At 46.4% G+C, this 14237-nt stretch overlaps 1 protein-coding gene across 3 annotated transcripts in view; it reads left to right on the top strand.

The window, feature by feature from the left end:
• Window positions 1-6657: 6657 nt before the first annotated feature.
• Window positions 6658-14237, top strand: part of LONRF2 (LON peptidase N-terminal domain and ring finger 2) — a 109591-nt gene continuing 102011 nt past the window's right edge. Inside the window, exon 1 of one of the 3 annotated variants that reach the window (XM_075336413.1) lies at window positions 6658-8344. In XM_075336413.1, the coding sequence (XP_075192528.1) occupies window positions 7114-8344 (1231 nt within the window). In that variant the 5' untranslated portion in view covers window positions 6658-7113. Of the gene's footprint in view, window positions 8345-8490; window positions 8520-14237 lie in introns of those variants that run through there. The other 2 variants (XM_075336414.1, XM_075336416.1) reach the window with 2 other exon arrangements.

Genomic DNA, 14237 nt, shown 5'->3' with positions numbered 1-14237 from the left:
TCCTCTCATCTCAGCTGAACACTTTGCCTCTTTCTTCAAGCAGAAGATTGACAACATCAGAGCAAGCTTTGGCCCACAATCACTACAGCCACTTCTCACAACTACTCAGCCTTCTTCCTCCAAATCCAGCTTCTCCACCATGACAGAAAACAATCTTCCCACTCTACTCTCAAGATCACATCTAACAACCTGTGCACTGGACCCGCTCCCATCCCACCTCACCTCATCCCCAACATCACCGCAGTCCTCATCCCAGCCCTATCCCATCTCTTCAACCTATCACTAACAACTGGTGTATTCCCTTCATGCTTTAAACATGCCTCTATTACACCCATCCTCAAAAAGCCCTCCCTTGACCCATCCTCTGTGTCAAACTATCGCCCCATATCCCTTCTCCCCTATGCCTCAAAACTACTAGAACAGCATGTCCATCTTCAACTGTCCTCATACCTCTCCTCCTGCTCCCTCTTTGACCAGCTACAATCTGGCTTCTGACCATATCATTCCACTGAAACTGCCCTAACTAAAGTCACTAATGACCTACTAACCACCAAAGCCAAGCGACACTACTCTATCCTCCTCCTACTGGACCTGTCCTTTGCCTTCGACACAGTAGACCATTCCCTCCTACTACAGATTCTCTCATCTCTGGGCATCACAGACTTGGCCCTATCTTGGATTTATTCATACCTAACCGACCGAACTTTCAGCGTCTCCCATTCTCACACCACTTCCTCATCTCGCCCCCTATCTGTCGGTGTCCCCCAAGGCTCAGTTCTTGGACCCCTGCTGTTCTCCATCTATACCTTCGGCCTGGGACAGCTCATAGAGTCCCACGGCTTCCAGTATCATCTCTATGCCGATGACACACAGATCTACCTCTCTGGACCTGACATTACCTCTCTACTAACCAAAATCCCACAATGTCTGTCTGCTATTTCATGTTTCTTCTCTGCGTGATTCCTAAAACTTAACATGGACAAAACAGAGTTCATTGTCTTTCCCCCTCCTCACTCATCCCCTCCAACAAGCCTTTCCATCAAACTTGATGGTTGCTCACTCTCCCCACTCTCACAAGCATGTTGCCTTGGAGTAACCCTCGACTCTGCTCTATCCTTCAAGCCACACATCGAAGCCCTCTTCAACTCATGCCGATTACAACTCAAAAATATCTCCCGGATCCGTGCTTTCCTTAACCAAGAATCAGCAAAAACATTAGTGCATGCCCTCATCATCTCCCGCCTCGACTACTGCAACCTCCTGCTCTCTGGCCTCCCTTCCCACACTCTTGCACCCCTCCAATCTATCCTAAACTCTGCGGCCCGCCTAATCCAACTCTCCCCTCGCTACTCCCCAGCCTCGCCACTCTGCCAATCCCTTCACTGGCTTCCAATCACCCAACGACTCCAGTTCAAAACATTAACAATGACATACAAAGCCATGCACAACCTGTCTCCCCCCTACATCTGTGACCTAGTCTCCCAGTACCTACCTGCACGCAACCTCAGATCCTCACAAGATCTCCTTCTCTGCTCCTCTCTTATCTCCTCTTCCCACAATCACGTACAAGATTTCTCCCGTGCATCCCCCATACTCTGGAATGCTCTACCTCAGCACATCAGACTCTCACCTACCGTGGAAAGCTTCAAGAGGAACCTCAAGACCCACCTCTTTCACCAAGCCTACAACCTACAATAGCCCTCAGTCCAGTAGACCACTGCGCAACCAGCTCTGTCCTCACCTATTGTACCATCACCCATTCCCTGTAGACTGTGAGCCCTCGCGAGCAGGGTCCTCTCTCCTCCTATACCAGTCTGTTTTGTACTGTTAATGATTGTTGTACGTATACCCTCTTTCACTTGTAAAGCGCCATGGAATAAATGGTGCTATAATAATAAATAATAATAATAATTTACATGTTCATGACTTTCTGTGGACCAAGTAGTACATACAAAATCACTGAGACATGTCTAATTTTGGTCAGGATGTTGGATCAACATTGTCAATGCAAGTCTGTGGGTCTGTGAAAAAAAAAAGCCAGCACTCAGTGCCATACAAGTCTGGTCTGAACGAAAAAAATCAGTCAGAAAAAAAAAAGATGTCTGACTGAAGCCTTCCTCAAGGCTTTTCTTCTGGACCAGAAGTCGTATAGGATGGTAAGTACTCTAGAGGTTCATGTTTCCCTGCGGTCACAAGTAGGATTAAACCACCTCTATGACATTCATGTCTTCTTCTAAGACATGCAGTCACCAGTAGGTGGCACTATCTGTATATAAATTTATACAACTCAATGAGACCTCAATAGATCTGTGAGTGCCCCCTTGTGAAAGCAGCAGGTTCCGCATGTCTTGCTCTTTCTTCTTGGTCAGAAGGTATATAGCAGGGGTGGGGAACCTTTTTACTGCCGGGGGCCATTTGGAAAATTCAACCAACCTTCGGGGGCCGCACAAAATTATCAACTTGAAAATAACCCGGCTATAATTAGTCAAACAATTAACTCTCCCCTATACCCCTACTGTGGCGGCCGTAGATGATTCTCTTTGGTGCGCTGTGATGTTTGCTTCTCACAACTGCTTTTCCAGGTTTGTCTTTGTTTGAAGCGCAGATTGGTAAATCATATATATCACACAGGAGACACTGTACATACACACACCGCTCTGACACACTGGCCGTATACTACACACAGCCTTGACACAGTTGTCCTATTTTACACCACCCACGATACACACTGGCCATATATAGTACACATGCACAGGAGATACTGTATACTGCACACAGCACTCACACGCCGTATACAGCACACACACAAGCCATACACAGCACTCACACGCCGTATACAGCACACACACAAGCCATACACAGCACTCACACGCCGTATACAGCACACACACAAGCCATACACAGCACTCACACGCCGTATACAGCACACACACAAGCCATACACAGCACTCACACGCCGTATACAGCACACACACAAGCCATACACAGCACTCACACGCCGTATACAGCACACACACAAGCCATACACAGCACTCAACAAGCCATACATAGCACTCAACATGCCGTATACACAGTACATAAGGAGAAGAAAAAAAGCTCTGCATGTAAACATGTGCACACCAGGAATTAGATATACCAATAAACCTTACAATATGAAACTTTATTAAGTGCCAAACACAACAAACAGCGCGCGCACACACACACACGCCGTATACACAGCACACACACGCCGTATACACAGCACACACATGCCGTATACACAGCAGACACACGCCGTATAAACAGCGCGCACACATAGCACACATGCCGCACACACAGCACACACACCGTATACACAGCGCACACGCCGTGTACACAGCGCACACGCCGTATACACAGCACATACACAGCACACACGCCGTATACACAGCACATACACAGCACACACGCCGTATACACAGCACATGCACAAGCCGTATACACAGCACACGCACATGTATACACAACAGACGCTGGACACTGAAGTCACAAATACATTTGATATATGGTGGTATATATTAGATATAAACACACTTAGCGCAGATATAAGTACCTGCTGCTTAGGTGCCCTGTAAGATCAGGTGCAGCACAAGTGATGGATGCAGCAGCTCAGCTCAAGGGCTGGCTTCATTCTCGTCTTCTCTCCAAGAAAAGACCTCCTAGACCTGAGCAGCCGAGCACAGAACGGGAGGGTGAGAGGCAGCACGCACAGCACTATGCAGCTTTCTATGTCCCGTGCAGGCCCCTCCCCCATCACTCTGATTCTAGCTGTAATCTCACAGGGGAGCATGTAGGAGCCAGAGGGAGGAAGTCCCACCCCCAGTGCTGTCTCCCGGCAATAGACAAGATGAGCGGCTGCCCGAGCACCGCAGCCACTGGGAATCTGCTCCAGTGCCCCGGGGGCCACAGAAAAGGTCATCGCGGGCCGCATACGGCCCGCGGGCCGGAGGTTCCCCACCCCTGGTATATAGTAATATAAACTCCCTCTATGACGTCTCCAAGACTTGCAGTGAGCAGTAGGTGGCGATATCTGCATATATATTTATACAGCCCAATAAGATCTACATAACTATGTAACTGTGCGCCCACTAGTGGCGGGAGCAGGTTTCGCATGTGCTGCTGTTTTCTTTCTTCTCAGCCAGAAGGTATATACAGTGGAACCTTGGATTAAGAGTAACTTGGTTTGAGAGCGTTTTGCAAGACAAGCAAAGCTTTTTATAAATTTGTAACTTGGTTTAAGAGCAATGCTTTGCAAGAAGCGCAAATACTCATCATGCACACTTCTCATTCTGTCCTTTCACCAAGCTCTGAGACGCTCTGGAGGTAACTTTCTGTACATATGTACTGTATACCATTGTACAGTACAGTATATACTATATCGCATGTCTATCAATTTACATTTGTGGATATAGTATTGTACTTTCTGCTAACCAGTGCAGCACATTGCTTGTACTGTAGTTAATTGCCTGTGCAGTATTCTTACCCTATATTGGCTTAGTTCTGCCCTTATTTTGGGCAGAATAGATTTGGGGGGGGGTCTTTTTTGTGTACTGTATTAGAATAAAGGTTGTCATATTTATACCTCATTTTTTCTCTCTATAGTGCACCTCCCGCACACCAACAATTCTATTGAAAGCTAACGAGCAGTTTAATTTTTTTTATGTTCTTTACTCTACTGTAAAGTATTTTGTATTAGTGTACTGTAATAATTTTATATGAATACAGTACATTATTTTGTATTACTGTAATAAGTTTGTATAGATACAATAAATATTTTTGGGTTCTGGAACAAATTGTCTGCGTTTCAATTATTTCCTATGGGAAAATTTGCTTTGATATGAGTAACTTGGTTTAAGAGCACACTCCCGGAACCAATTCTGCTCGTAATCCAAGGTTCCACTGTAGTAGGATAAAACCTCTTTAGGACATTCATCTCTAAGACATGAAGCATCAGTAGGTGGCGCTATCTACACAGAGATTTATACAGCAACCATATAGAGCAATAAGACCTACATAGATCTGTGACTGAGCATCTCCTAGTGGCGGCAGCAGGTTCCGCATGTGCTGCTGTTTTCTTTCTTCTCAGCCAGAAGGTATATACAGTGGAACCTTGGATTGAGAGTAACTTGGTTTGAGAGCGTTTTGCAAGACAAGCAAAGCTTTTTATAAATTTGTAACTTGGTTTAAGAGCAATGCTTTGCAAGAAGAGCAAATACCGTGCACACTTCTGATTCTGTCCTTTCACCAAGCTCTGACCCGCTCTGGAGGTAACTTTCTGTACATATGTACTGTATACCATTGTACAGTACAGTATATACTATATCGCATGTCTATAAATTTACATTTGTGGATATACTATTGTACTTTCTGCTAACCAGTGCAGCACATTGCTTGTACTGTAGTTAATTGCCTGTGCAGTATTCTTACCCCATATTTGGCTTAGTTCTGCCCTTATTTTGGGGAAAAATAGATTTGGGGGGGTCTTTTTTGTGTACTGTATTAGAATAAAGGTTGTCATATTTATACCTCATTTTTTCTCTCTATAGTGCACCTCCCGCACACCAACAATTCTATTGAAAGCTAACGAGCAGTTTAATTTTTTATATGTTCTTTACTGTACAGTATTTTGTATTAGTGTACTGTAATAATTTTATATGAATACAGTACATTATTTTGTATTACTGTAATAAGTTTGTATAAATACAGTAAATATTTTTGGGTTCTGGAACAAATTGCCTGCGTTTCAATTATTTCCTATGGGAAAATTTGCTTTGATATGAGTAACTTGGTTTAAGAGCACACTCCCGGGACCAATTCTGCTCGTAATCCAAGGTTCCACTGTAGTAGGATAAAACCTCTTTAGGACATTCATCTCTAAGACATGAAGCATCAGTAGGTGGCGCTATCTACACAGAGATTTATACAGCAACCATATAGAGCAATAAGACCTACATAGATCTGTGACTGAGCATCTCCTAGTGGCGGCAGCAGGTTCCGCATGTGCTGCTGTGTTCTTTCTTCTCGGCCAGAAGGTATATAGTTGGATAAAACCTCCTTAGGACATTCATCTCTCCTAAGACATGACGCCACCAGTAGGTGGCGCTATCTGCACATAGATTTATACAACCCCCATACAGCCCAATGAGATCAATATCGATGTGTGACTGAGCGCCCCCTAGTGGCGGCAGCAGGTTCCGCATGTGCTGCTGTTTTCTTTCTTCTCGGCCAGAAACAAAGGGTACTGTAGAGCAGCATTCCCATTCACTTCTACTGGAGGCATTTGGAGCTTTCTGCACCACACACGGTTGTTTTCTTGGACTTTGACACGATTTCAGGTGACTCAGAGCTCAGGTGCAATGGTACAGCCCGGCACGATGCTCTGTATGGTAGTTGTGCGGCTGAGCTGTGCAGTAAGCAGCGGCAGCCATGGCGTCACCAGTACGGAGCACATACATAACGCTGTGACCCGCCAGTGACGAGCAGCAGGCGTTGTATAACACCCCACAGCTGCTTACATAAACTGCTCAGGGTGGGGGCGGGGAGCAGTCACCTCACGTGTTCCCCTGAAGGTGACAGTGCCGCTAGTGGCCACTAGGGGGCAGCACTCCGCTGATTCCACCCGCTGCCAGGAATACTGATTAGAGGAGCTGTGGATGTAATCCGCGCCGCGTCTGCCCCGGGGTGAGCGCATTAACCCGTCCACTGCTGGCTCCCTGGGGTCATACGTCACGCCCCATTCATTAGAGGGGCATTTATAGCCATTTCATCCTGCGCCTGTAGCCGCGAGCCCTGCCAGGTTGTAGAACGCAGCGGAGTCTTTAAGAGACCCGGCTGTGACGTCACGGCCGCTGACTCCGCCTCCTGTGATGAGGTCACAGTTTTGGGGATAGAGCCGGGAGGAGAACTTGCTGGCGCCTGGCAGACAGTGCGCTGTACGGGGCACACAGCAGTGCCACACACTGCCCGGGCGAGGCTGGCCTGTGCTCTCGGCTGCAAGGACATAGGCATCACCATTGGAGACGGGAGCGGCACACAGACAATGACGGAGCGCTGCCAACTTGGTGACTGTGCTGGCAGCTGCGGGGGGCATGGCCCATGTGCTGCGATGGGTGCTGTGGAATCGGGACATCCCGGAAAGTCCTGGACACTGGCACTATAATCCGCTCTGCTGCACCGCAGGAAACAAAGCATCTGCCCCTGGCAGTACCAGGCTGTGACCATGAGCCCAGGATGGGGGCACCCTGCTCCACCAAAGGTCACCCACCCCTGCTGATCCCACCAATGGAGGTAAGAGCTGTGCCGCTGTCTGAGCCCCTCTGCCTGGAGCCCCCTGGACTGTGCTCTGAGATGCTGGGGGTGGCAGAGGAAGCCTTCAAGGCTGGCAACTTTGAACTGGCAGCGGAGATCTATGGGTCTCAGCTAGATGAGCTGCCCCAGCCGGACAGATCCTTATATCTGAAGAAAGGAAATGCTCTAGCCCTGGCTGGACGGGTCACAGATGCTTTGGCCTCGTACACAAGGGCAGCAATGCTGCGCCAGCTTTGTCCGGAGGAGCTTGGCATACTGGTAGAGAGTATTGCCCAGAACATCAGAGAGAAAGAGCTGAAATTACCTTGTGCCAAGATGAAGCGTGACCATAAACATTCTAGTGATGAGTATCGAGGATCCGAGACCCCATGGACCAGGGGCATCCCTCCGGGGCCCTCGCTGGTGTCCAGGGGCATCCCTCCGGGGCCTTCGCTGGTGTCCAGGGGCATCCCTCCGGGGCCCTCGCTGGTGTCCAGGGGCATCCCTCCGGGGCCCTCGCTGGTGTCCAGGGGCATCCCTCCGGGGCCCTCGCTGGTGTCCAGGGGCATCCCTCCGGGGCCCTCGCTGGTGTCCAGGGGCATCCCTCCGGGGCCCTCGCTGGTGTCCAGGGGCATCCCTCCGGGGCCCTCGCTGGTGTCCAGGGGCATCCCTCCGGGGCCCTCGCTGGTGTCCAGGGGCATCCCTCCGGGGCCATCCTTGATGTCTGACCTCTTCTCCTGCCCCATGTGCGGGCTTTTACTACTGGACCCAGTTACGTTAAATTGTGGACATTCTTTTTGTAAGAAATGCAGAAAATCCACTGAATGTAGTTGCTGCAACCATAGAATAAAAAGCAAAGCGGAGGGGTACGAAGCACCGTGTGTGGACTTGAAGGTGAACGTGGTGCTTGGGAACCTGATTGAGAAGTGGTTCAGTGCGGAGACAAAAGTACGGAGACTGTCTGTAGATGGAGAATCACTATGGGAGAACAAGGACTTAATAGGTGCACTAGAAAAATTCAACATGGCATTGGAGCTGGGTAAGTGGCATTGCATTGCCATCATGTGAGAAAATGGCATTCTTACCGCCGAATTGCAGTATAAAGCTCTGTTCTGTTTCACCAAGGTTAATATAATGTCCTTACTGTGCCACTTAGCCTGACCAAAGAGGAGAGACGCAACTGCACACAAAGCATACCGAGCAATGCTCAGCAGGTATTGTCATAGGTCCCATAAAGGAAATATGTCACCAGATTTTTGCTATGTAATCTAAGAGCTGCATGACGTAGTGCAAGGGAGCCTGATTACAGGGATATGCTACTTACTGGGCTTTTTTTTCCGTTTCAATACAATCAGTGTTTTATCAGCAGGATATTATCATTACAGGACAAGCTGCCTGGTGCCTTCTAGTCCAAGCAGACCCCCAGCACTAATTAGCAGCTCTCTGTGCTGTAGATGGGGTTATACACCGCTCAACAACTGAGCTCTGCTAGATCTGCAGCAGAGGAAACGCTCCCCCCAGTACATAACTGCTGTACCCAGTAAACTAAGTGATACCCCGCTGGAATCTGGAGTTTTGACATGCCTGGCCATATGGCATATTGATATGGCTTAAGTGTCCGATAGTTGCGGGTCCCATCCATCTGTGTGCTGTTAGGAATGAAGAGGTGACAGAACGAGATGTCACATTGGGGTGTAAACATGTTAATAGTACTCTTTGCCTGATGTTTTTCCAAACTCCCCATTTATTCCACAGATTATTGAAATGACCATTGTCCCTGTCACTGATGGTGACACTTTTTTCTTCCTTTTTAATCATTCTCTCATTGCTGTAATAGAAATCGGCCCTCAATGCTTCCAGTTGGCTTTTATACATAAGTGTGGCAAGGTATCCATTTTTACATCATTAAACAGTGCAGCCTAACTTGTGCCAGGGATTACATCTCTCATTTAAAGGGGGTTATCTACCACCTCAACAATGGAGCTCCATGGGTCCAAAGGTCCACCTGAGCATGGTAGTTCTCGCTCATCACGATACATTACAATGCACAAGCAATTTTCAGCACTTGCAGCTTCAAAATGCTAACTACACCTGTAGATAAATTCCTCAAGGGTGTAGTTTTTAAAATGGGGTTATTTGTGAGCGGGGGGGTTCCACTGTTTAGACACATCAGGAGCTCTGCAAAAGCGACATGACGTCCACTATCTATTCCAGCCACTATTGCACTTTAAGGCTATGTGCCCACGCTGCGGAAAATTCTCGGATTTTGCCGCGGATTTCTCGCGGAAAAGCCGCAGATTTTCCAGAAATCTGCAGCACAGCTACTCCCCAGCCATTTCTATGGCATTTGGGAAATGCTGTGCCCACGCTGCGGATTTTTTCGCAGCGGAAATCGTGCGGATTTTCGTGCGGATTTTGCCTATTCAATTGAATTAAAAAAAAAAAACGCAAAATCCGGATCAAATCCGCACCTATGAAAAGGTGCAGATTCCGGGGGAAAGCTGCGGATTTTGATGCAGAAAAATCCGCAGATACAGAGTCCCATGGGCACATAGCCTAAGGCTGCGGGTTTACTGCAGATTTTACCGCGGATTTGCTGCAGAAAATGTGTCTAACATTGCTGCAGTCATTCCCCAGCAAATCCTATAGGTTTTAAAAAATGCTGTGCGCACACTGCGTTTTTATACCTGCGGATTTACCTGCAGATTTTCCGCTGCGGAATTAAAGTGCATGTCACTTCTTTTCTGCGGGTATCTGCGGTTTTTCCCATAGATAAAGGTAAAAAAAAAAAACGCAGAGAACAAACCGCGGCAAAAACACAAGTCTGGTTTATACCCCAGTTTTTGTCGTGGGTGCGGTATTCTTCCAGAGGGTGCGGATTTTTCTTAAGGAAAGTCCATTTTCTAGTGCGCACATAGCCTTAATTCAGTTCCATGTGCACATACACTCTGGGCAGAAGCTTTTCCCAATTCTGTATGCTGAGAGGTTTAGATTTGTTATTGGGGATAGTTATAGTGACACTTCCCCTGACTCTGACACTACATTGTGCTGATCTCAGATAACAGCAAAAAAACCTGCTGACAGATTCCCTTTAACTGAATCTTAGGAATGAAAAAGAACCCTTTTATCTGAATGGAGGAGTGAATGGCTGCAGTCAATGAAGTGAAACGCCTTATCTAGAGGGATCGGTGCGTCCACTCAGACTGCACGTATACAGGAAGGGAAATGTTTTAATCTGTAAACTGTTGCACAGAAAACACTGCTGCTAGTTTACAGAATTCCACTGCTATGTTTTCCATCAACTTGGTTCAGAATAACAAAAGAAGTGAATTCAAAGGTTATTCCCCAAATTATGAAATTATCTCCAATCATAGAACCAAACTGATTGGTGGATTTTCCCCAGTGACCCAGAGAACATGGGAATCTGGCTGTGCAAAGCCTGTCTTTAACCCCTTCAGCCCCCGGGCACTTTCCGTTTTTGCGTTTTTGTTTTTTGCTCCTTTTCTTCTGAGAGCCGTAACTTTTTTATTATTCTGTCAATCTTGCCATATGAGGGCTTGTTTTTTGCGGGACGAGTTGTACTTTTAAATGAAACCATAGGTTTTACCATATATTGTACTGGAAAACAGCAAAAAAATTCCAAGTGTGGAAAAACTGCAAAAAAAGTGTCATCGCACAATAGTTTTTGGGATGTTTTATTCACCGTGTTCACTATATGATCAAACTGATGTATCTATGTGATGCCTCAGGTCGGTGCGAGTTTGTAGACACCAAACATGTATAGGTTTACTTGTATCTAAGGGGTTAAAAAAAATTCACAAGTTTGTCCAATAAGTGGCGCACGTTTTGCGCCATTTTCCGAAACACGTAGCGTTCTTATTTTAAAGGATCTATGGCTCAGTTATGGCTTATTTTTTGCGTCTCGAGCTGACGTTTATAATGGTACCATTTATGCGCAGATGCTACGTTTTGATCGCCTGTTATTGCATTTTGCGTAAAACTTGCGGCGACCAAAAAACGTAATTTTGGCGTTTGGAATTTTTTTGCCACTACGCCGTTTACCAATCAGATTAATTGATTTTATATTTTGATCGGGCATTTCTGAACGCGGCGATACCAAATATGTGTATATTTATTTATTTTTTAACCCTCTAATTTTCAATGGGGGGAAAGGGGGGTGATTTGAACTTTTAGGTTTTTTGTTTTTTTTTTTTTATTTTTTTAAAACTTTTTTTTTTTTTTTTTTTTTTTTTTATTTTACTAGTCCCCCTAGGGGGCTATAGCAATCAGCAATCCGATCGCTATCTGCTGATCACAGCAATACAGCTGTAATCAGCAGATTCAGTCACTTTGGTTTTCCCTCTGCTCTCGGCCGAGGGAAAACGAAAGTGAAACATCGTAGCAGCAGGCGTCATCACATGACCCTGTGCTACGATGGCAACCACCGATAGTCACGTGATAACACACGTGACTTCCGGTGGGGGCGGCGGTAAGTAACAAACATGGCCGCGCGCATTTAAATCTTGCTGCCAGACTTTGGCAGCAAGATTTAAGGGGTTAATGGCCGCGGGTGGAAGCGATTCCACCCGCGGCTAGCAGGCACACATGTCAGCTGTTGAAAACAGCTGATATGTGTGCCGATCCACGCCGCCTGCCCGCGGCAGGGGGCGGGGCTTAACGGGACACGATCCTGGACGGATATATCCGTCCAAGGTCGTGAAGGGGTTAAAGGGAACCTGTCACCAGGTTTTTTCCCCTTTTAAGGCTAGGTTCACATTTCCGTCAATTTGTATCAGTCACAATCCGCGGCTCTGGTAAACAACTGAATCCATTTGGCAGATTCCGTTGTTCCCATAGACTTGTATGAGCGGCAGATTGTGACTGATGATGCTGCGTTGCACCCTCCGCCCAACTGATCAGTCGTGGAACGACTGACCGCCGGGCGGCAGGAACGCAGCCTGTAATGTTTTTTGAGCAGCGCAATCCGTAGGATTTCGCTGCGCATGCTCTCTGGCTCCCTGCACATGTAACCAGGGTACACATCGGGTTACTAAGCAATGCGCTTTGCTTAGTTACCCGATATTTACCCTGGCTACGTGTGCAAGGAGTCAGCGCTAAGCGGTGTACGCTGGTAACCAAGCAAAGTGCTTTGCTTAGTTACCCAATATTTACCCTGACTACGTGTGCAGGGAGCCCGACACTTCCCCGCTTGGCTCCGCCCCCTCCCGCACTCGGCATGTACACACACACGTGCGCGCGCGCACACACTCACTTGACGTCCTCAGCGCCATGGCCCCGCTCGGCTCCACCCACCCCGCACTCCGTCCCCCGCACACATTCTCGGCGGCCAAACGATCAGCTGATCACTCGGCGGCCAGCTGCTGTGAGCGATCGGCTGGCTGCTGTGAGCGATCGGGTGATCGCTCTCATTAGCCGGCCGCCAGGAGATCATCTGTTCGCTCTCAAAAGCTGGCCAGCTGAGAGTAATCAGCCGATCGCTCTCTTTTACAACGGAGTCTGACAATGAATTCTATTCTTGTCATCCGTTGTACAACGCATCAGTCACAAGCGTCAAGCAGCGCATGTGACTGATGGAAAACAACGGAAATGTGAACCTAGCCTAAGCTGCGGCCACCACCAGTGGACTCTTATATACAGCATTCTAACATGCTGTATATAAGGGCCCAGGCCGCTGTGTAGAACGTAAAAACACTTTATAATACTTAAACGGTCGGACTGCGACGAATTTCTTTTTAATTTCCCCCCAATTTAGACTGATCTTAATAAAAAAAAAATTAAGAAAAGTATGAAATCAAAATAAAAATTAGGTCCCACGTATCATGAAACTAGATACAAAAAAAACATATTTGAATATCCACATTAGAAAATAAATTTCCAGTTCTTTTAAACAGCAGGCACAAAAAAAAAACCACGAAAATGTGGCTGGTTTTGGTTGAATTAGTTAATAAGTTATACACAGCAAAATAGTGCCAGAGAAAATAAGCTCTCAAAATAAAAGTAATGGCTTTAGGAATGCAACAATGGGACAGAAGCACCCTAAGGGGTTAGTTTTTCCCCAATTTAAAGATCACTGTCCCTTGTAGACATCCTTCTTTATATTCGAGGCAGAAAATCTGTACACGCCCCATACAGCCGGGTGCGTTACAAAGTATCTGGTGTAATGGAAGTCCTCAGTAGCCCAAGTCTTCCATGTCCTAAGGGTTTGTTTTATTGCATCAGTGAAGGTTATGAAAGGATAGGATCGGGGCAATTTATACAATATATTATTGTAGAATGTTCCATAACATTTCATGATACAATGAGTCACCTCGTTTATATAAAGACTTGACAACAGTGCATACAGTTTCATAACTTCGTTGAACAATTTATTTCCAGACGTCACACTTTATCCTTCAGGCATTGCATGACTTTACCTTATTTTAGCAATACTCGAGGCAGGTAGGATCAGTTTCTCGTGTGTACAATGTCGTTACGGATTTCTATTTTCGTGCATTAGGTATCCAATTTAGGCAGTTTTAAGTTAGGAAAGTGAACCTGGTCTTGCCTACATGGAATTGGTCTTCAAAAATCACATTGGTTTGGTCGATTGGGTGTACAATTGTGGTCAAAAGTTTGAGACTGACAAATTTTGCTTTTCACAAAGTTTGCGGCTTCAGTGTTTTTTAGATCTTTTAGTCAGATTTTTCTATGGTTACTGAGGTACAATTGTGAGTATTTCATAGGTTTTAAATGGGGATGATCGAATACCACAAATATTCAGCTTCGGAAATATATTTCGACTAGGTCGCTGCTATTCGACTATTCGCGAATATTCATTTCGCAACGTAAGTTTATGAGAAACCCGAATAACAACTATTTGGAACTATTCGATCCTCCCATAAACTTACTTTGCGCATCGAATGTTCGCATAG

Source organism: Anomaloglossus baeobatrachus, chromosome 2, assembly GCF_048569485.1.
Source record: "Anomaloglossus baeobatrachus isolate aAnoBae1 chromosome 2, aAnoBae1.hap1, whole genome shotgun sequence".
Taxonomy (NCBI): Eukaryota; Metazoa; Chordata; class Amphibia; order Anura; family Aromobatidae; genus Anomaloglossus; species Anomaloglossus baeobatrachus.
This window is presented reverse-complemented; position numbering and strand designations above follow the sequence as displayed.